Below are 23,154 nucleotides of genomic sequence, written 5' to 3' on the forward strand. Positions count from 1 at the left end.
ACAACAACTAGAAAATACATTCAAAATACAACTTAGCTTAGCACGCAGGCTAATATATTTATTTTTACTCTGGTAGAATAAAATCGTCTAATGAAGGCAAAAAATAATAAGGTTAAAATCGAAATGTTTCAAATAAATAAATAAATAAATAAATAGATAAATAAATAATGATGATACCGACATAATTTTTATCCTGGGCTCATTATTTAAATTGTATCTATAAATATGTATATAATAAAATAATAGATACATAATTGTATGCATTTATATATTTAATTTAATTTGTGAATAAGTCACCTATGATAAAATGCTTTTGTTTTGTTTTTAACTTTGGTTGTGTTTATTGCAATGAAAAACTTTATATTAAATCAAGGTTGTCCAAACTTTTTTCATCAAGGGCCACATTTCTAAACACAGATGAAGCAGAGGACTGATCGAGGGCCGTATGCCGGTGCTCAGTACAGTGAGTAATTGAAATTTGTGCATGTTTAACACGTTAGAATGCTCCATCCCTACTAGCATCAGGATCCGCAGCGGATCCGCTTTCGGTCCGCCAAATCCGCCCCACAGTCCGTCCGCTTTGCGGATCCGCTGCGTATTTGTTCCGTATTCGCTTTCTGACTGTTGCTAACCCTAACCCTTGGATGGCCTGCTGTTACAGAGAGAATCTGCGGTTAAATCATCTTAGATCCGCACTGTGAACGCACTTTTAACACAACACTTTGTTTTTGACACAATGATTTGTACTATCAATGCGCGGATCCGCGGCTAAACCGGTTCGGATTCGCTGCGCGGACGCGCCACTGACTCATGAGTCGTTATCGGGACCTGAGTGGAAAGAAGCAGCATCCACCTGTTGTCCGCGGATTTAACTGTAAGTAATAGTTTAAAAGTTAATTGTATTAGTCATCATTAATGTACATAACGTTAACGTTATATTGTGGTGTCTGTACATCTGTGACTGTGTGTGTTTTATCAGTTTTGACGAGTGCAATAGGAAAGTTAGCGACAGTAGCAGCTAACGTGATGAAGACGATGTGAGGTCAGGAGTCAGGATAACTCCATCTCTTGAGGTAGATCCCAGTCTAAATATTATTTTTATATAACGCTACTTATATTCTTGTATATTTTTACGATCACAGAATTGTAATTCTGCTCCGAGATCATTGGTCGTGTCTAACGGGCTCGGTTCTGACTGGACGCCGCTCTCGGCGCTCTCCCTTCGGCTGTGGAGCGACGGTGACACCGGTGTCTGATCTGATTGTGTTTTTAATCAGAGATAATTATTATTTGTGTAGACTAGAGTGTTGACTGTTGAGTTGAGACTAAAGTGCAGTCATGTCAGTGCCTTAATACAATAATTTAACGCAACGTGCCATAATAGAATAACGTAACGTAATAAAAAGCACAACTTTTAACAACAGCTAACGTTAGATAACAAACCAAAACTTATGTTGTTTTTCCCCAGTTGACATCAGGAGCCCCTGTCCTTCTGCTGAATGTCCCCATCAGGAGCCCGGCACGCTGATCAGAAGTAAGTACTTTTAATGATTTCTGTGACAGTGAGGATTTAGTTTAGATCTGACTTTGTCTCTAACTTTGTTATGGGACTTGAGACGGTGCTTCAGGCTTTCAGTGAGAGATGTTGACATGAACACTAATGTGTCACATCTAAATTACACTGATATTGACTATGAACACCATCATAAATTGATTATTATATTTTAAATGTTGTGGTAAAAGTAAATGTAGTAGAGTATTGTGTATTAACAGCAGTGAAATACATCTCATGTTCATACTCAGGCTTATACTAAAACAAAAGAGTTCAGTTTTACTGCGCTAAAGTATTTCCTATGAGTTAAATAATGTTTTTCATCTCTGTTTCAGAATATACTATGGTTAATAAGAAGATGGACATAACAGCATGATAAAGACCCTCTGGAGGTAAATACTGCACTTGTATTAAACACTGTGGCCTGAAATGATCCAAAGTGATATTTGTGTTTCTCTTATTTGATGTTTTACAGAATTCCCTCTGCTGGGCCAAGTTCCAAAAATGTAGAGACAGACCCTGTGTAAGTTTACTGTATTATCCTACTTTTATTAACTTTCATAACTAATGCACATTATAATCACACCTGTTGTTGTGCATATTGTTTCTTTCAGAACATGCTGTGGTGGAGTTTAAAGACTGACCCTCCGTAAGTGCATAGATTTCTCCAATCAAGTGTTTACCTTTCATATTCAAATCACACAGCCACTGTCATGACTTACAATGTTCTTCACAAACCTGAACTCTAACTCCTTACAAGAATAAGAGGTGTAATGGGGTGTTTAATACACACTGGTGTCATTTCAGATGCTGTGAGAAAGGGGAAGCCCAGTCCTGGACACTGACAGACTGGATCTTCACCAGTAGGACTGAAGAGGAGCCAGACTCACTGCACCTCTGCCTCAAAACCTTTGCCTCAGACTGAAGCTAAAGACAGTGGCTCTGAAGCTCCCACACTGCACACTCTATAAGAACAACCATCCGTCTAATTGTACTGTGGTGGTAAACACAAGTTAAGTTTTAGTTTTAAACAGTACGGTATGGCTACACTCTGTCTCATCTGTCCAGGCTTTTACTCATATAGCTTATATTTGTTTTTTGCCATTTAAAAAAAAAAAAAAAACTTTGCTTAACTTGAACTATTTTTAGTAAAAACTGTAAATTGTCATTTTCATATTAAGAATGAAGCATTGGTTAACTCAAAGGGTATATAAGTCCTATAACATTAATAATAATTATTCATGTCCTAAGATTTCTAATTAATGATTTAAATAAATATTGTTTACAATGTAAAAAAAAAAAAGTTTCTTTTTTTCTTAACTAATGAGATTTAGTGATAGGATATCACTGATCCAACTTTGAAATTGTTTAAGTTTATGTTTTTAAATTTAAGCCTTTATATCCTAGTTTTAATACTTGCTGTAAAAGGTTTATGTACAGTTACAATGCAAATGCTGCTGGTGTGTATTTAGGTCAGTAGGAAGTGGATCAGTATTAAATCTGAAGCATATTTAGGCTCCTAACGACACAATAAACAGATCCGCGGCAGATCCGCGGCAGATAACCCGGTTCTGAAAGCGGATCCAAAACGGGTCCTGGGCGGATCCGCGAGATACGCAGCGGATCAGCCGCGCCTCCGCCGCGGATCCGGGCTTATTTTGACGGATCCGCGGCGGAGGCGCGACTGATCCGCTGCGTATCCGCGATGTGCAAGTGAACTCCGATGCGGATCCGTTCTGCGGATCCGCCGCGAATCTCCGGGCGGATCCGCCGCGGATATTTTTTGCTATGTGGGATCTTTATTAATGCTAAGATCCTTAAGACCACACACTAAATATTAAATATTAGCTTTATCAAGGTAGATTTTCAAAAAACTTGCAGTAAAAAGAACATTTTTAATTGATGCAAGGTAATTGGGCCAATTCACTTGGCCCAAATTGGCCTGAGGGCCAAGAAAAATTTGTCTGAGGGCCACATTTGGCACACAGGCCAGAGTTTGGACATGCCTGCCCTAGGTCATTGTTTCCAAAAGATTGGGTCAGGTGTTTTTTTTTATAATCAGTTACACTGTTTACTGTTACTAAAAACAAAACAAAAAATATACAAAAATAATACTAATTGTTCAGAGAGGCACAATCACTCAGTCAAAAATAAAATATCCTCATTAATGTTCAAAAATGGTCAAATCCACCTTTATTTTGTGATTTACGAATAATGTCTATTGACTTGGGTTGCAAAGATTTGTGACTTAAAATATGGGTCCCCAGAAAAAAAAGTTTGGGAAACACTGCTCTAAATGACCTTGCATCTCCACAGACCTACTCTTTTGGCCTACAGGAAGACTGCCTCCTGCTTCTAATTCCATGGAAATGTTGTTCATTTGATTGTACTATTCCACAGTATGGCATAAAACCTGTATTTATCCATGGAGAATGTTTCGATGTGTGGTTTTAACTTATTGCCATGAATCATGCAAGTGTACCTTTATTGTACTGCTCTGTATTGTCTTTTATTGTACCTTTGAAAAGTAGTCTGCTGTAAATATTGATTTTAAAATGTAAGAACCCAGGGGCCAGCTGTAACAGACAGAGACTTTGTTAAAATTGTCTTGTAAAGTTAGGCCTAAATAATCCTCTTTGAAGAAAATTGCTCGTGTCCATCCTGAAGGTGGCAGTATAGGCCCATATACTCCATTACGCACGTGACGCAGCGCAGAAGAACTGGCATAACCTCCATTCAAAGAGCTGTCAAAACCAAAACAAGCCGGATTATCCTCCATTTCATCTTAGTCATTCAGCATTTTTATAAGATACGGAACCACAATACGGATAAAGGAGACACCGAGAAACACAGACCGACCATCTAGTCCTGCACCCCGGACTTTGCACCATGGTTTTGAGATACTTGTGCGGTACACTCCGTTCCAGTTTGCGCGGCTCCAGTGTGTGTTGCGCCTGAGAGGACAGAGACCCCGGGAATGACCGATAGTACGGAAGAGTGTCAGAAGGAATGCGCATTTATTGAGAAACTGTAGCTGCTTTTTGTCATGGTTTTGTGTTTTTTGGTTTCAGAGCAGAAGCGGAGAGGACACTGGGGGCACCATGGAGCTCGGACAACGTAGCTCACAGACTATCCAGCCCCCTCAGAGTGACCTGCTGCCCCGCTCTGACCAGCTCCTCAGTGCCACGGAGGACCAGGAGATGAGCGTGAGTACTGCTGCTCGGTGACGCTTGTAGTGTGCACTTTCTTCAACATTATATAGTTTGCGTTCACGTTGAACTCATAACCTAAGATTCTGTTGTGGGTTTTGCTGTCTAACTGTGAGACTGCACATTTGTTGACCTGGTGTATGGTTCATATATCTCTGTAATTACTGGGCCTACGCACATGAAACACTGGCACAAAATTCAGCGTTTTAGAAATAAACTGAAGTCAAATAATTTTCACAATGGCTTCAGAAAGTGGTGCCATTATTCAAAAACGTGAGTATTTCAGGTGAAAGGACTTTAAGCCATAAGATTACCAGTAATGTGATAGGTTTGTGGAGCTGATCCCAAACTCATCATGAGAAGGAGAAACATCCGTGGATCAGAACTTTCTTTCAAAAACAGTGAATCTCCCATAGAGTTTTGTAGACCCTTCCATCTGAAACTATAGCATCATCAAATTCTATAAAGTGAATGTAACATAACTGATACTTTGCAGTGACGTCATGCTGGGGGTATACTGCATGTATGTCTATAGAGGAATGTTCAGCATGGAGACTCAATGCACACATTACCAAACACTGCCAAAAAAGGTTCCAAGAAAGCTGAAAACTGGATTTAAGAAGCACATTTTTAGGATCAGTGGTCATTCCGAGCATTCATGGTCCTGTTTTGGAGTTTGATTTTCAACAAAAAGGTGAGAGTGACTCACTGAAAAACTGCTAGTCACTGTAATGTCTATACTGGATGCCCGACCTATTACGCAGTACCACCTAAGAAAAGAACTGGCTGAACTTTTTCTGTAGCACCAGATTTAAACTAGGTCTGTATTACCTTGCCAGGTCTAAACTAGGACCAAACCATCTTGTCTAAAATAGAACTACTACTGCTACAATAGCTTTATAAACAGGGACTCATCTAAAGGAGGACAGGAATGTGGATAAATTGTTGTCAAAACTAGTACTGTAGTACTGTAGTACACATATATGTACTACAGCTTCAGAATCACAGGTCTGTTGTTTCTGTTGTTTTGGGGTGAAATAACAGGACCTTTTCTGAATTGCTTTAGAATAATCTTGAATGTACATCTGACAGGTTTTCATGTGTTTTTAATTTTGACTTGGCTTGTTGGGATAGTACCTGTGCTAAATATAGGTCACAGTAAAAAATTAAAAAGAAAAGTACAACACAGGAAGCTAAAACATATCAAGACCAAAAACATACAAGGAAGGAATTTGTCTTCCAATTTTAACCTTCATACAAACAAAATAAAGGTGTTCTCATTTATTTGTATTTGTTTATAACTATTGTGTAATCTAGAGAGCTTTGGTGCTGGTTAACATAGAACTAGAATCAGAGGTAGCACATGGTAACAAAGTCACTCCCCCTTCAGAGCAACACAATCAGTGTACATCCCGTTACTGAAATTATTGCACATCACTCCAGGTTTTTCACATTTTTATGTATTTTGTATCATGTTTTTGTATATTTATTGAGAATTGTCGTGTGGGAGCATGGGTGATGTAGACTTTTGGGCGGAGCCTTGTACAGACTTGTACTACTGTAAGGAGGGTTTAAATAGGGCCCAGGAGAGATCGCTAGATTACTCAACCATGCATGGATTGGGATCTATATCCTCTGGCGTGTTTTTGCTTTTTTACCCCCTCTTTAAAGAAAACATGCTTCTTTTTGGGGGGTTATATACTTGGGTTACTAATAAATGTAGGTCATTTATTGTGTATATCTTATAGTAAACTGCTGTATTGATGTAAACAGCTGAATAACAGAAACAGGTCCGCTGTTGTGTCCAGAGCTGCAAAGCCTGTTCATTATGGCATTTCACAGTAGCAGCAGCACACTCATGTTTGTGTTTATTGTCTACGTGACACTTCCCAACGCTACAGCCTCACAGTCTGACTCTTTCTGAGAGTCATTACAGTCACTACAGAGCAGTGTGTGGAGACGGGGGGTCGGTGATTTTCTGAGCACACAAATCTCAAATGCAGGGTAATACAAGATTACTCAAACATGCATGAATCAAAATACATTTTTAGAATAATCTTAATCTAAAGTGCATGTGACAGGTTTTCATGCTTTCATTATCACATGTATCGGTGAATCGTGATCTTATCATATTGTGAGCCATGTATCGACTGATTTAACACGGTTATCAGCTCATGAATGTAAACTTAAAAGAAAAAAGTAAATTTACATAAAAATCTGCTATTGGAACTCCTCTGTCATTTGCACAGCTCAAAGTGGTGTGACTGGTCTGAACTCTGCTGTGGCCCCTGGGTGCTGGGGGCTGTCCTGTCCTATCTTGTGTGTTTTTGGCTGGTTAGACACAGATTGTAAAGGATTTCACAGTGAAGAAGGAGCTCAGGGACTCGTAAAAAAAAAGGTGGGTCATTTGTTTTGGCCTTCAGATTAACAGAGAGAATTCCTCCATTACCCATAGCAACCATTCTGTAAACAAGGGGCTGAACAAAAAAAAAAAAAATCTAATTGCGATTTTACTGACAAGTTTTGCGACTGCAAGTACACTTGTGAGTTTTATAGAATTTTGATCAAAGTTCACAGTTCACAGGAGATCTGAACTGACAAACTAATCAAAAAATCACATTTCAGGATTTGTTTGTGCAGATCTAAACTATAGGGTTAGTAGTTTTTATGCACATAAGATGAGATCGATTTTTGATTCGATTGTGGTTCAGCTTTAAAAGTTAAATTTTTAAATAAACAAACACTGACAAATACAAAAACAAGACAACACCTTTATTTTGCGAAACAGGTTAAAATGTCTAAGAGTCCTTGTGTGTATATGCTGTGTACTCCCTGTCATTTTAAACATTCCTTCAAAACTGCCACTTACCTGATGTAAAACTATGGTCACAGGCCTATCACCAAACCAAGAATCAAAAGCACATGCTGCTGTTTATCTGTTGCAGCTCAGGCCTTTAAATGATTCTGTCTATTTAAAAAAGCTTTACTGGGATTCTCCTGCACTATTGTTTTTGTATCTGTGCCGGTCGTTTCAATTTAATCATTTATCGCAGAATATATCACTGTAGCAATGTATCAAGTTTCAAAACGTGTTCTGGTGACAGGCCTCATCTTGACCCCTCCCTCTCTGTTGTGTCCTCTCAGGGTGGACAGACGATGGACAGTGTGACGTTCCACCATGATTCGGTGCTGTCTGATGTGCACATGCTGCAGCCTCGTACACGTCGCCTCATGACCCGACTGACCCGCATCGGACAGCCAGGTACCACAGGGGCAGGAGCTACTGCTCTGTACTCACACATACTTGTACTTGGTGTGTGATTACTTAAAATACTGCGTAACCTTTACATCATAGAGGTGCCATTGGCCTTGAATATTCCACAGTGTGACATTAAACTTGTCTATCTTGCATTCAGTATCTGGTTCATTTTGTTTTGCACGTATTCACAGATCTGACCTGTAACTTGGCTTTGTGATGTCACCTGCTTGTGTCTATTGAAATATTTATTGAATAAATACATCGGTAATGCCATACTATGGAACATTCCAGATAAAGCTATAATACCTTCATGGATGTTTGAGTAATTTAGTGATCTCTCCTGGGCCCTGTTCAAACCATCCTTACAGTTAGCTGTTCGATCCTTTGCAATGCTTCGCCCACAAGCCTACGTCACCCATGCTCCCACATATACAAAATATAATATGAACCTGCACATACTACCATAAACCAGATGCTATGTGCAGTAGTTTCATTAGGCACTGATTGTATTGTGATAGTGCTCTGAAGGGGGAGTAACTTAGTGTGGAGGGCAAATGGGACTCAGTGCATGAAAAACATCAGTGAAAGTTATAAAACATGTTAATATGTTGTTTTGGGTGAATATAGCATTTTCAAAACAATAAAAGGATGTATATGTTACAGTTACCTGGCAGAAGTGTAATAAACCTTTAAAACCAAAACACGCACCTGTAATTTTAGCACATTTCTGAATGAACCACAAAAATATCATCTTATCCTTATTGGGACAGTACAAAGAAATGTGCTTACATTGTCACCCATCCATAAATAATCTTTTCTTTTCTTCAGTCTTCATGTCCAAGTTCCGTATCCTGCCTCAAGAGCAGGTTCTGGACCAGACCGAGGATCCAGACAGCAGTGAGGAGGGGGCCAGTCCTGTCAGAGGGGACCTAAAAACGGGGGACAGTCCTGCTAGAGAGTCCCCAGAGAAGAGGGACGCTGGAGGGGACATGAGCAAAGCAGAGTCCCCAGTGGAGGATCAGAGCCTGCTGCTGGACGAAGACGGAGACTTTGAGTTAACACGGTAATGAACTCCTCATGAGCTCTTCATGAAATATTAAACACCTATTGTGCTTGTGTCTGTTCTAGAGTTACAGTGTACAGCGCTGTGGGAAAAAACTAACTATCTTGCTTTTATTCAATTTACAATGTTCTAAAACATGTATTCTTAACATGAGAGGGGTTGCCTCTCCTTAGATCTGACCCGTAATCATGTCAGTCATGAAAGGGTCTCAGTCTAGATCAGTTACTATATACTGTGAAACATTACACACAACATGATAACATTGCCATGGAAACACATGCTGCACCTTTAACTTACTCTGTACTATACTATATGTGTTGTATTTTTAACCCATAGGTGCAGTATACAACTTTTGTTCTGGGAGGTCTGCCACCTGCTTGTCTCCATGGTGATGTTATAGCTTTGACTGGAATGTTTCCCAGTATGACATTTGTTTTTTTTTTGTAGTTCGTCTACTACTCTCCAAAGCTCAAAATGTTCTTTTCCACCTTGTGATGTCATGAAGCAGTAGTTTTCAAGTTAACAGCTCCTTTTACCTTTTGTTCAGGAATTTCAGGGCTGAAATCATCCAAATGATTCTAGTGAAGGTGTATAGAGTTTAAAAACACAGTGGAGCACTTCCTCTGTTATCACATGACATCACAAGTGTTTTTAGAAGAGCTCAGCTTCTCTCCAGGTGTGTTTGTGATGAGGAAACATATAGTACCAGCACCTCCTGCACAGCACCACCAGCGGACAGGAGAACACCTTTGGGGGCAGGCTGTTGTCCCCGTCCTGCTCCGCAGACACACTCACACTCTGGACGTCGTTTGTTCACACACTGTACACTTATTAGCTCTATAGCTTCACTATATTTGAATTACAGATGTTGTTGTTTAAATTTCCTTCAGGATAATAAAGTATTTCTAATCTAACCAAATCTTATAACATAGATTAGAAAAATGTCTAATATGCACCCTTTAATGTCATACTGTGGAACATTCCAGACAAAGCAATAACATCACATGGAGACAATCAGGTGGTGGACCCAGACAAAGTTACATAGTGCTCCTTTAATAGGGAAAAATCCAGGTTCTCACCAAAACAAAACAGGGATTTAGTGAGGTTATTGAAGTCCAATGAACTTCTCTGTGTTTTTAAAGCTCACACAGCTTCACTGCACTGCTGCTTTTCTGCTGCTTTTCACATAGTTATTGTTATTGTGCTCAGCTGTCTGCACAGTCACACTAATCCAGGCATTCTGTCAGCTCAAAGAACAGACACACACACACGTTTTGACCGGTTATTGATACTATGCAAACTTGCTAAGTCCTCTACACATCCAGAAAGTCCAGATGTTAGAACACAATGTTGTATGCAGCTTGTGTTCTTTCAGTTTTAAAAAGATGCTACAATCATAACTGAACCTGTGTCCCCAGAGCATGAACCTGCAGACAGAGACACATCTGAGTTTGGCTCATTCTCAGTTTATGGACAGAACATGGCACATGTGAAGCTCAGAACCTCCAGAATTCCCTCCCTGAGCTGCAGAGGCTGCACTAGCACTAATTCATGACTGTCTGCAGGTGCTGGAGTTTAGGTAGTGACCATTCAGATCAAAGGGAGACATTTTAGATTTGAGTCAGCTAGATTTCAGCTTTGGAACTGACAACCCAAAAGAGAGACTCGTGTCAGACTCATTCTGTGTTTTGATTGGATAATCATCATGAGAACCAAAACACCAAATTATAGCAACACATATCCATCAAGTCTAATGATTTTGTAATGAAGAACAAATCAGCATTACAGTTGTGCTCAGTAAAAGCTGTATTTGATTTGAGGTCAGGTTTATGAGTTAACACAGACTTCCATTAACCTAGTTTACACTAAAACAGTAAAAATAGGACGATAAGAGCGGACAACTAAAACTAGTTTTAGGCCCACTGCTTAGTTCCCCTTTAATTTCACTGTCCATTCAGGTTTGGTGTGAGACCTGAAGCTCAGTCATGAACAGTGCAGTTCATCACATTTGATCACACTGGAGGATTCTTATGATATGGTCTGAACATTGAGTTAGATGTTGTTGTCTGTCCTCTGTCCAGGCCCCGGAGACAGGCCCCTGAGTGTGGACGAGACGAGGTGTGTCCAGTACTTCTGAGCCAAACTTACCCCCAGGACCCTGAGGACCTAAAAGAAGACTCCACAGATGACAGCCCGCCATCTGCAGATATCATAAGGATAGGTGAGGATACAGCTACAAGAACACATTTACCTGCTGTTTTTTGTTAGTATTTCTTATTATTTCTAATTATCAAAGCGGAACTTTACTCTGTTGCCATCTAGTGGACAATTTTGGAGGAAATATCGAAATAGCCTAAAGTGAAAAGTCACTGTTTTTGTTGTAGTAAGGCACTATACCTGGTGTCTTAAATAACTGAAAAACAGAACTAGTTTTTTTAAACAGTTTACAGTGATCCAAAGTTCTTCTGCACTTTCCTTCGGCATTCTGAACATCCTAATTATTCATCATGATGAATTTATAAGCACTTTTCACAACTCTCAGAGTTTTGTCTCTGAAAAGCTACCACCAAGCACACACTTCCTATTATTGGACAATAAAACACTTTATAATTCAATGCAGACAGTACATAGTACATTTATTTTGACTTCAAGAACTGCTTATACAATAAATCTGTACTGGGGCAAGACACATTTTCCTCAAATCCCCATTAAGAGAAATCAGTTACAGAAGCTTTAAGTTTATAAAGCTCTGTCATCGATCCAACATAGCCACTTCACTAGGTATTAAAAACTTTTTTTTTTTTTTTCCTAACAAAGAATGATTCATCATAGTGTAACTTTCCTTAAGTTCTTCTCCATTATAGTAACATGTATCTTCTCTTGACAGAACACACCATGGCCACACTGTTGGAGGATGTGGGCAAGCAGGTGAGTGGGACTGTCCCTGTGGACGACCGTGCGTAAAAACATGTCAGATTGTATTCGATTAAATTTAAATTGCTTTATTTATTGTCTCCTTATGGAAAAATGTTTCAGAATGAATTGTTGGCTTTGGGCCCCCAGGTCCCCTCTCTCAATCTGATGTTGAACCATGACAGAGAAACTACTCTCACAGGCAGTGTTTTTTTTAGCAGTTTATTTATTTAATCAGACAGGAGCAGTGCACATTTACATTAACTTTAACAGGAGACATGCGTTGTCCCAGGTTGTAGCACCAGTGTGACTGTTGTCATAGGTCTCCTCTGATTGGACAGAATTGTCTGTTCATTGTTTACATTATATTCTACTGTGTGAGGACTAAATTAAAGAGGTAACAGTCAGTTTCCATGACTACAGGTCCTGGAGACAAACAAGCAGCTTTTGAGTTTGCTTATACCTGGATATTGTAAAATGTCCGCACTCTTCTAGAAGTTCATATTAGTGAGCCCACATGTTTGTCCAACCTGAAGGACTAAAGTCATAGTTTCTTATCAAATTACACTGGACATTAGACTGTGTGGGGATGAGCTGTGCATTGCCTCTTGACAACAGGTGTGTGTACAGGTGTGGGCAGGGCCTTGAGTGACAGGTGTGAGTGACAGGTGTGAGTGACAGGTGTATATGTCCAGGTGTGGCGGGGGGCCTTCTTCCTGGCAGACTTCGTCCTGTCAGAGCCCGGTACGTTCAGGGGGACCACAGTTCTGGAGCTGGGAGCAGGGACCGGTCTGACCAGCATCCTCACTGCCTCTGTGGCCAAGAGAGTCTACTGCACCGGTCAGTCCTCGCTCTCCTCCGGTATCCTACTCCTGACCTCTGACCTTTGATCTTGGACTAACAGTGTGCTGTGTGCAGATGTGGGAGAGGACCTACTGAGCATGTGCAGAAGGAATGTCGCTCTGAACAAGCATGTGATGGAACGCAGCGGTGAGAAATAAGAACTAGTCCTGGTTTAGTCCTGGTTTAGTCCCATTTTTCTTAAAATGTCTTAAAATGTGAAACTAGTTCATTTAAAATGGTTTTCAGTGGTCCAAAATTGTTCCTCACTTACCTTCTGCATTCTGAGCGTCCTAAGTATTCACCATGATGTGTTTATAAGCACTTTCCACAACTCTCAGACTCAGAGTGGAGTTTTGCAGTTATGATACTAAGAACAACTAGCATGCTAAAGTGCACTTCCTCATTATCAGACTATACAAAACTTTTTCATTAGCTGCAGACAATACACAGCAAACGTATTTTGATCTCAAAAGTTGCTTTTACAACATATCTGTACCGGGGCAAGACTAGGGATGCATCGATCCAGCTTTTTCAGTGCTGGTACCAATTCTTTTACTCTAGCTTAAGTATCTGCTGATACCCGATATCAACCGATACCAGTGCAGAGAGTGAAGACAGGATTATTTCTTTTAAACTCAACTAGAATTAAAGCTGCGCGCGGCGATGGTGGCCCTCGCCCTGGCGCGCACCGCCCCCCCACGCGACCTCCGGGGACTCGCGACCGCCCCGACAACTCACCCTCTCTTCCCGACATCCGCCCAGGCCGACAGCTCGTCCATTAGACACGTTACATAATGCACCTTTAAATATTTTTAGGAGTCACTGCGCCCCTGCTGGCCAACAGTGGAAAATGCACCATGTCCATAATAGACTTTCTGACTTGTAATCATGCATAGAATTTTAATTCCCAAATTTGGTGCTAATCCGATAATGTTGACATTTCATGTCTATGGTAGGGGGCGCTATAGAGTTCACATTTCATATGTTTTATAGTGTATTATATTCAGGCTGAGATCACACATTAGTGATTCAAATTTCAGCACAATCGGACAAAGTCTGTTGGTGTAATACATTTTTAACTATTTTTTGGGGGAGTCTTTTTTAATTTAAGGTGGCGCTGTTTAATGTCACACTGTGGAACATTCCAGGCAGAGCAATGACATCTCCATAGATGATGAACCTCCACCCAAAAAGTTACACAGTGCAGCTTTTAAGATTTGAGAGCTGCGGCCTGACAAATAGTGTGAACACTGTTGAGCACACAAACATGAGGAGTGACCGCAAATAATCACTTATCAGAAGCAGCACTGGGACCACACCTCCCACAACTCCCAGAGCCAAAACAAACTCAAAACTGAGCACAGAGTCACCTCTAAAAAATGTTTTGAGTTTGGAATTCTTGTGAAATTTAAAGGTCTTAGATTACACAAAATGGATTCTTGTGAGATTTATACATGTACTGTATACATGAACGTGTTATGGAAAAAAAATATATCTCTTGATGATAAGTAATTAATCCATTTACAAATCCCAATGAGCTTTTGGAATATAAGACCAAGGTTTATTCTTGTTACAGCAGGTATGGACAGAGTCTAGGTCTGCCCTGGCCACAGCCCAAAAGCCTGTCTCCTCCAGCAGTATGTCCCTACCACATCTCACTCCATTCCCCCGAATGTTACAAAGCACCAAGTTTATAAAGCCCGAGATGACCAGAGGACATACGTTTCAAAGTGAGAAGGTAATGACTCCTACTTAGGTGTGGTCACATGTGCCTCATCTGATTTGCCTCCATATTCACCTGCGTTTGTCACTTCCTGACAAGATTAGCAAGAAAAGGGAACAGAAGTATTTACACTGAAAGGTCTTTCTAACAAACCAAATGAGTTTTAGTTACAACACCAAATGTCTTCCTAAAAGATAAACTAATCACTGTTTTAATGTAATCAATCATAGTCAATAGTTTCCTGTGGGGGTCTGCTCTCAGGTAGATTCACATTCATTCACACAAAGACATTTCCATCACACATGTATACATGTTACCTCCTCAACAATAGACCCTGTGTTGTTTTGTTTCATTCACACATGTTTGAGTAAGTCTTTATTTCTGTCTACATCTCCAAAACTTAAAATGCTCTGTTCCACCTAATGTAATGAAGTGATCTTGAGTGATCTTGAGTGATTTTGAGTGATCCTTTAACCTGTAATTCAGTAAAGATTGACAATTCCAGGGGTGAAATGATCCAAAGGATTCTAGTGAATTAACTGAATCTTGATTGCGATTTCCATTTGTGTGTCAAATGATCTCCAAACTCATATAACCGAGTTGAAACAATTTATTTACAGTGTTTTTATATCAATAATATATATAGTATAGTATATATAGTATATTTATTTAATTTTTTAAATATAGAGATTGTAGAACAGCTGGATATAGAGTTTATTTTGGATACATTTATGTTTTTCTGCCTTATTTCATGCTCAAAGAATTATTAATTTTATGGTTTATACATCGCAAAACTGCTCTAAGGTTCAGATTTGTAGCCTATATTTATTTTCAATGTGAAAGCATAGCATAAATTATCAATAAGAAAATGTTTTTTTGTTTTTTTTTGTTTTGTGTTTTGTTTGTTTTTAGAGAGAGAGACAAATGCATAAATGTAAATAGAATAAATGCATTTTGTTACTAAAAAATAATCGTTTGAATAATCGTGATTTCAATATTGACCAAAATAATTGTGATAATGATTTTTTTTTTTTCCATAATCGAGCATACCTAAGTGAAGGTGCATGGAGTTTAAAAACACAGTGGAGCTCTTCCTGTATTACCACATGACATCACAGACATCACAAGAACTCAGCCTAAATATGTAGTTTGTGTGTGGATGAAACAAAACACAACTCCAGGTCTGTTTGGGATGAGGAAACTACATTAGAAGAGAGAAAATAGTGTAATATGGCCCTTTAAGGCACAGTTCACATTTCTCATGTTTCTACTTCTGTGTGTTTGTCTGTGTGGGTGTGTGTGTGTGCGTGTGTGCATGTGTGTGTGTGCGTGTGTGTGTGTGCATGTGTGTGTCTTCAGGAGGGGAGGTGATAGTGAAGCAGTTGGACTGGCTTCAGCGTGACCTCTGCACAGGTACAGACTCGGCCCAAGACTCCTGCCTCACACCCTCAGACCCCGTTAGCCTGTACTTGCCTTTCCTTGTTTGTTCCCACTTTTTGTAGCCGTTTATAAAAGCTCTGTGAGGATTTTTGCCTGATGTTTTTAAATGAAGATGTGTAGCCCTTTAAACATTGACATGCAGACAGCCTGAAGATACCTGAATTCCAGTTTAAATAACAATCACTGGTCAGGTCACTGGACAGTTTCCACAAAGTCAAACTGTCTGATGAATATAGATCTTTCTTTTGAACTGGACAACTTTTTTTTTTTTTTTTTTGTGGGTTTCACAATTAGATATATTGAACTCTACCATTAATGTGTGTGTTTGTATGTTTGTTTGTGTGTGCATGTGTTTATATGTTCATGTGCATGTGTGTGTTTATATGTTTATGTGCGCATGTGCATTTATATGTTCGCGTGTATGTGTGTATGTGAGTGTATATGTTTGTGTTCGTGAGTGTGTTTATATGTTTGTATCCGTGTGTGCGCATGTGCATTTATATGTTTGTGTATATGTTTATATCTTCATGTGTGTGCATGTGTGTGTTAATATGTTCATGTGCATGTGTTTATATATTTGTGTATGTGTGTTTATATATTCATGTGTGTGTGTGTGCATGTGTGTGTGTGTTTATATGTTTGTGTGTGTGCATGTGTGTCTTTATATGTTTGTGTGTTTGTGTATGTTTATATGTTTGTGTTTGTGTGTGTGTTTATATGTTCGTGTTTATGTTTATATCTTCATGTGTGTGCATGTGTGTGTTAATATGTTCATGTGCATGTGTTTATATATTTGTGTATGTGTGTTTATATATTCGTGTGTGTGTGCGTGTGTGTGTGTTTATATATTCGTGTGTGTGCGTGTGTGTGTTTATATGTTTGCGTGTGTGCATGTGTGTCTTTATATGTTTGTGTGTGTGTGCGTGTGTGTGTTTATATGTTTGTGTGTTTGTGTGTGTTTATATGTTTGTGTGTGTGTGTGTGGTGTGTTTATATGTTTGTGTGTGTGGTGTGTTTATATGTTTGTGTGTGTTTATATGTTTGTTTGTGTGTGTGTGTGTTTGTGTGTGTGTTATATGTTTGTGTGTGTTTATATGTTTGTGTGTGTGTGTGTGTTTATATGTTTATGTGTGTATGTGTTTATATGTTTGTGTGTGTGTGTGTTTATATGTTTGTGTGTGTGTGTTTATATGTTTGTATGTGTGCATGTGTGTGTTTATATGTTTGTGTATTTGTGTGTGTTTATATGTTCGTGTGTGTGTTTATATGTTCGTGTGTGTGTGTTTATATGTTGGTGTGTGTGTTTATATGTTCATGTGTGTTCGTGTGTGTTTATATGTTCATGTGCGTGTGTGTTTATATGTTTGTGTGCATGTGTGTGCATGTGCATTTATATGTTCGCGTATATGTGCGTGTGTGAGTGTTTACCTTCATGCATGTGTGTGTGATTATATGTTTGTGTGTATGTTTATATCTTCATGTGTGTGCATGTGTGTGTTAATATGTTCGTATGCATGTGTTTATATATTTGTGTGTGTTTATATGTTTATATGTTCATGTACGTGTGTGTGTTTATATGTTTGTGTGCGCATGTGCATTTATATGTTTGTTTGTATGTGTGTGTGAGTGTATACGTTTTTTTATATGTTTGTGTGCATGTGTTTATATATTTGTGTGTGTTTATATGTTCGTGTGTGTGTGTCTTTATATGTTCGTGTGTGTGTGTTTATATGTTCATGTGTGTGAATGTGTGTTTATATGTGTGTGTGTGTGTGTTTATATGTTCGTTTGTGTGTGTTTTTATATGTTCATGTTTATATGTTTGTGTGTGTGTGTTTATATGTTCGTGTGTGTGTGTTTATATGTTCGTGTGTGTTTATATGTTTGTGTGTGTGTTTATATGTTCGTGTGTGTGTGTTTATATGTTCATGTGTGTGAGTGTGTTTATATGTTTGTGTGTGTGTGTTTTTATATGTTCGTGTGTGTGTATATGTTTGTGTGTGTGTGTATATGTTTGTGTGTGTGTTTATATGTTTGTGTGTGTATGTGTATATATATATATGTGTGTGTGTGTTTATATGTTCGTGTGTGTGTGTTTATATGTTCGTGTGTGTGTGTTTATATGTTCGTGTTTGTGTGTGTGTTTATGTTTGTGTGTGTGTTTTTATATGTTCATGTGTGTGTGTTTATATGTTCGTGTGTGTGTGTTTATATGTTTGTGTGTGTGTGTTTATATGTTCGTGTGTGTGTGTTTGTGTGTTCGTGTGTGTGTTTGTATGTTTGTGTGTGTGTGTTTATATGTTCGTGTGTGTGTGTTTATATGTTCGTGTGTGTGTTTGTGTGTTCGTGTGTGTGTTTATATGTTCGTGTGCATGTGTGTGTTTATATGTTCGTGTTCGTGTGTGTGTTTATATGTTCGTGTGTGTGTGTTTTTATATGTTTCTGTGTGTGTGTGCAGATCCAGAGGAGGAGTTCAGCTGGAGTGAGGAAGAGGTGGCTGACCTGTACGACCACACCACAGTCATCATCGCCGCAGACGGTCAGTGTGACAGTCACTCTGCAGTAGGAAAACACACTCCTGATGATTTCTTTATTCATATTATGAGCTTGAACTCAGGATGATCTGACAGTCGAGGCTCCTGAGCTATTGTTCGAAACTGAAACATTGTGTGTAATCAGTTTCAAATAACACCACTGCTCATATAAATACATTTAGGCCGAATTAAAACTTCAACTAATTACAGATGTTGAGGACTAGGCTATGAGATCTGATCCAGTACATCCTTTCACAGTGATGAATGATGATGATGATGGTGGTGCTGGTGGTGATGGTGGTGGTGCACATACTCTTCTTCTCTTCACAGTGGTGTACGATGATGACCTGACCGACGCCTTCTTCAGGACAATGTACCAGCTCTGCTCCAGCTTCACCCACAGCTGTGACGTCTACATTTCCATCGAGAAGAGGTACAGTCATGACAGTCGAGATCTAAAACACAAAGATGACATCACACCTCTGCTCCATAAATAACGAACCTTCCTAAAGTCCTGAAGTCCTTTTAACTCATGTCTTTGGAGTTGAATAATGGCACCACTTTCTGAAGCAATTGTGAAAAAAATAATTTGACTTTAGGTTATTTCCCCTGACCGAGAAGATACTCAACTTTGTGCCATTTTTTTTTGTTTCATGTTGCTAGGCCCAGTAATTACAGAGATACAAATCATAAACCAGGTCAGCAAATCTTCAATCTTACAGTTATAACTAGGGGTGTCAAATTATCGCGTTAATTGCGATTAATTAATTACAGTCATATTTAGCGCGTTATGTTTTTTAATCGCGTTAATCTAATTTTTAATCTCTAACTTTAGTGTTTCTGTATGTGAGTTTCTTTATTATAAAACCTGTTTTTATGTGTTGTTGGGACAACAACACACACACACACACACACAAAACACATTTATAATTTTTTTTATTTCGGTAATTCGACTCATTGCCGGAAACTCACACAAAACGCGCGCAGTAACAGCGATGTAAACGTCATGTTAACGTTGGCGGCATCAGTCGCACAATGGACAAGGTCGAAGAGCCAGTAGAACAGAGCCAGTAGAACAGAGTCAGCAGCGCACAGGTAAAAACACATTCGTGTCTTGGAAATTATTCTCCCGATGTGAAATATAAAAGAAAATAACAAATATAATATCGCCTGAAAACAACCTGCATAGGCTCATGATGTCTGCACTACTGTCCTATAGTGACCTGCCACATGAGGGGACACGCACACAAACACACACAAACACACACAAACAAACACACACCTTCATCATCATCATTAACCTGAGAACGCGCGGACCACGTTTCCTTCCGTAGACACTGCGCGGACACCGCTGTCCTCCAGTGAGCCGCGTGTGGATCGTGTTTTCTCGCGTACGCGGCGTAAACCGCGCTTCCTCCTGTGCGCCTCTAAACCAGAACTAACACCAAGACTAAAACCAGGACTAAACCAGGTCTAAACCAGGACTAAACCAGGACTAAACCAGGACTAAACCAGAACTAAAACCAGAACTAAAACCAGGTCTAAACCAGGACTAAACCAGGACTAAACCAGAACTAAAACCAGAACTAAAACCAGGTCTAAACCAGGTCTAAACCAGGTCTAAACCAGGTCTAAACCAGGACTAAACCAGGACTAAACCAGAACTAACACCAGGTCTAAACCAGGTCTAAACCAGGTCTAAACCAGGACTAAACCAGAACTAACACCAGGACTAAAACCAGGATTAATCCATTCCAGGACTAAACTAGGACTAAAGTAGGTCTAAACCAGGTCTAAACCAGGACTAAAACCAGTGATCTCATATATATTTCTCTATCAATAATATTTTTAATATGGTTAAGGAAAGACTGGACTTTTTATTGTCTTTAAGTAGACAAAAGTTATTATGTTCAGATTTCCTCGTCTTTGTTACTTTACAACAAACAGTTTCTTATTCATGGAGACTTGGGCTCAACAGCCAATTTGGAGAGATTTGTTAAACAATAAATGACTTTATAAAGTTACTTTTTAAAATCTATATTAGTCTTTTGATCTGCCACAATAATGTAATAATGAATTTAAATGAAAATACCTCAAATTGAAGGCTTTTCTCAGCAATTTTTAGGTGAGATTAAAATGAGATTAATTAGATTAATTAATTACAGATCATAATTAATTAATCTCTCAATTTTTTTAATCGCATGACAGCACTAGTTATAACACAGCAGTAACCCCATCTGAGGATTCTGACCCGTCTGCAGCTTCATAATCTTGAGTCTAATGTTATTGTTGTAGTAAGATGAGCAGTCTAACTTGACACGGGCACTTGAAGTTTCAGTCCTGGGTTACAGTGCTCCTGCTCACTTTGCATGTAAACTTTGCATGTTGGATTGATGCTGTGTTAGGCTGAACTTCACACTGCGCCACCTAGAGGTCTGCTGTGAGGCCTACGAGCACTTCCACCACTGTCTGCAGCAGCTCCAGGACATCGAGGGGCACGTCCACTTCAGCACCCAGAGAGTGGCCCCCAGCTTCCCCCAGAGCCTCATGTATGAGCGCGTGCACCAGCTGGTGAGGAGCACACACGGGGGTAACACACTTCACACATGATCAGTTGGGGATCAAAATCTGTTTCCAGTAGCTACAACATTTAGTACAGTGACAACACTGTTTTATTGCACTGAAAAACATGCGCCCTTACTGTGAGCGGGCTTGCATCTCCACAAACCTGACCCTTACTTGACCTGAAGGGTCATGTCAATAACATGGAGACAAGCGAGTGGCACACTGTTCACCAGAAAAGTTACACCAGAAATATCACCATCTTTCACACACGTGTTTTACTAGTTACTATTTTTTTTTCTAACCAGCTACTTTTTGTGTACAGGAGCTGTGGAAGGTGTCCGCCACATACACTACCAAGCTTCCGGAGAGCTCCGCTGACCACCATCTGTCTGGACTGTGATCTGACCGCTTGGACCCCAGCTGACCACCGCTTCCTGGGCTGGGCTCTGACCACTCGATGTGTGGACTGTGGGCATGGAGGTGTGAGAGTGGAATATTAATGAGCAGTCTTCTATAGACGAAGCTCCAGAGGACTGCAGGCTCCAGGCTTCACTCAGTGTGACCTGTACGTGTCTAAAGTGGACCCGAACCAGGGACAAAGCTGCCAAACTGTGAATGCTAACAGTGAATGTATGTATTTGAATGAGAAGTGACCTTATTTAAGAAGCACATGCACCTTGGGCTCAAGTATTTGGGAAAATGTCCCATTGTGATATTTCTGATTAGATTTTGTGTTTTAATGTTTAGATCCTTTTCAAAGTTCACTTTTTCAACACAAAGGTCACAAGATTTGACCAAAAGTCTGACAAACTAATACAAGAATCACATTTGAGAACATGTTTGTACAGATCTAAACTACAGGGTGAGCTGCTTTTATACATTCTTTTAAATGTATGTATTTTAAAGCCACAATATGTCACTTTTTAGACAGGAAACAAATCTGTTGATCTCAATGTGTTTTTTTTCTGCTGACATGTTTGTGTGGGCGTCTGTTTTCAGAAGAGTGCTCTCTGATCAGAACACTGTTATTGATCACTGCTCTGTGTTCCTTCAGGATGTGGCTGTGCCCCCTGACCTGACAGGTCAAAAACAAAACAAACAAACCTTTTTTGCTTTACAAAGTTGTCTAAAATAAGACATCACGAATTTCATTCATGGGAAACTTTTTTTTTTTTTTCATTTTGATTGTGTTTTTTGCACAAGTAAGCATCCTTCGTGTGACACTTGCATCTCCACAAACCTGACTTTTTTGGCCTGGAGCAGGGCCTCTTCCTGCTTGGTTCCATGGAAATGTTGTTGCTATGGTTAAAGTGTTGTTTTAATTTTCTGTTGTACAATTCTACTGAATCATGCAGGAGACATCCCACCCCCAGAAAGTGACATACTGTAGCTTTAAATTATTTACTTGCACATTAGAAGTTTTCTTTGAGTACTAACTGACCTGTGAAGTGAGTCTGGATGTGGACATGTGTTTGACAGGGCTGTTGCTGCACTGGCTTCTCTCTTTGCATCTGTCTAGTGGGCTCACACACATACCCATGACCCAGTGCAGGCTCCCAGGGGCCCAACAGATACCTGCTTCTGTTTTTGACTCCATGTTCCAGAAGGAATTGAACCATCAGTATTTTCTTCTTCTTTTTTGTGGTAATATAAAGCTGCACCGTGTCACTTTTAAGGTGAAGGGTTTGAAAACTTGGTCTCTGTGGAGGTATTCTTGTTTTGCCTGGAATGTTTCACATTATACCATTACACTATCTATCTCCATGGCGATAAGCAGCTGACCATCCCAAGTATTTTTGTTAACAATAGTACATAGAGCTGTATGTATACATCTCAATCAGAAAAGTTACATAGTGCAGCTTTGTTTTAACTTAAGAAGTTTGGTTCTGACACTGAATCACAGAATTAGTCAAATATTTTTCAATCTAACTATATTTGAATCTCAATTTTAAATCTAACTTTGTATTGTAACGATTTCTATGAGTGAAAGAGCGTCCACACATGTTTGACGTGTGTGTGGTGTGGAGCTTTAAAATAAACTTTTATATTTTGA

At 39.4% G+C, this 23,154-nt stretch overlaps 1 protein-coding gene and 1 long non-coding RNA gene across 4 annotated transcripts; both read left to right on the forward strand.

Moving 5' to 3' along the window:
• The first annotated feature begins 393 nt into the window (after positions 1–393).
• LOC110155162 (uncharacterized) lies at positions 394–3,054 on the forward strand. Of its 2 annotated transcripts, none has more exons than XR_008632087.1 (7): positions 394–874; positions 980–1,073; positions 1,469–1,534; positions 1,888–1,944; positions 2,049–2,075; positions 2,167–2,201; positions 2,360–3,054. It is a non-coding gene; the product is annotated as an uncharacterized LOC110155162 (long non-coding RNA). The 2 variants fall into 2 exon arrangements; XR_008632086.1 differs by having other exon boundaries at positions 405–874; positions 2,028–2,075; positions 2,360–3,053.
• A 1,197-nt stretch (positions 3,055–4,251) lies between these two features.
• Positions 4,252–23,154, forward strand: mettl22 (methyltransferase 22, Kin17 lysine). 2 transcript variants are annotated; one of them, XR_008632085.1, is made up of 13 exons: positions 4,252–4,539; positions 4,624–4,758; positions 7,906–8,023; positions 8,849–9,083; positions 11,165–11,304; positions 11,971–12,011; positions 12,692–12,836; positions 12,915–12,986; positions 15,922–15,975; positions 18,461–18,541; positions 18,867–18,969; positions 20,968–21,107; positions 21,424–23,154. XR_008632085.1 is itself a non-coding variant. In XM_020925687.2 (13 exons), exons 2-13 carry the CDS (start codon positions 4,654–4,656, stop codon positions 21,499–21,501), a joined length of 1,338 nt encoding a protein of 445 aa, XP_020781346.1. In that variant the 5' UTR covers positions 4,254–4,539; positions 4,624–4,653; the 3' UTR covers positions 21,502–23,154. The 2 variants fall into 2 exon arrangements, 1 of the variants encoding a protein (XP_020781346.1); XM_020925687.2 differs by having other exon boundaries at positions 4,254–4,539; positions 20,942–21,107.

Source organism: Boleophthalmus pectinirostris, unplaced genomic scaffold (genome assembly GCF_026225935.1).
Source record: "Boleophthalmus pectinirostris isolate CB_2022bp ecotype Guang Dong unplaced genomic scaffold, ASM2622593v1 HiC_scaffold_17, whole genome shotgun sequence".
In the NCBI taxonomy this organism is placed as follows: Eukaryota; Metazoa; Chordata; class Actinopteri; order Gobiiformes; family Gobiidae; genus Boleophthalmus; species Boleophthalmus pectinirostris.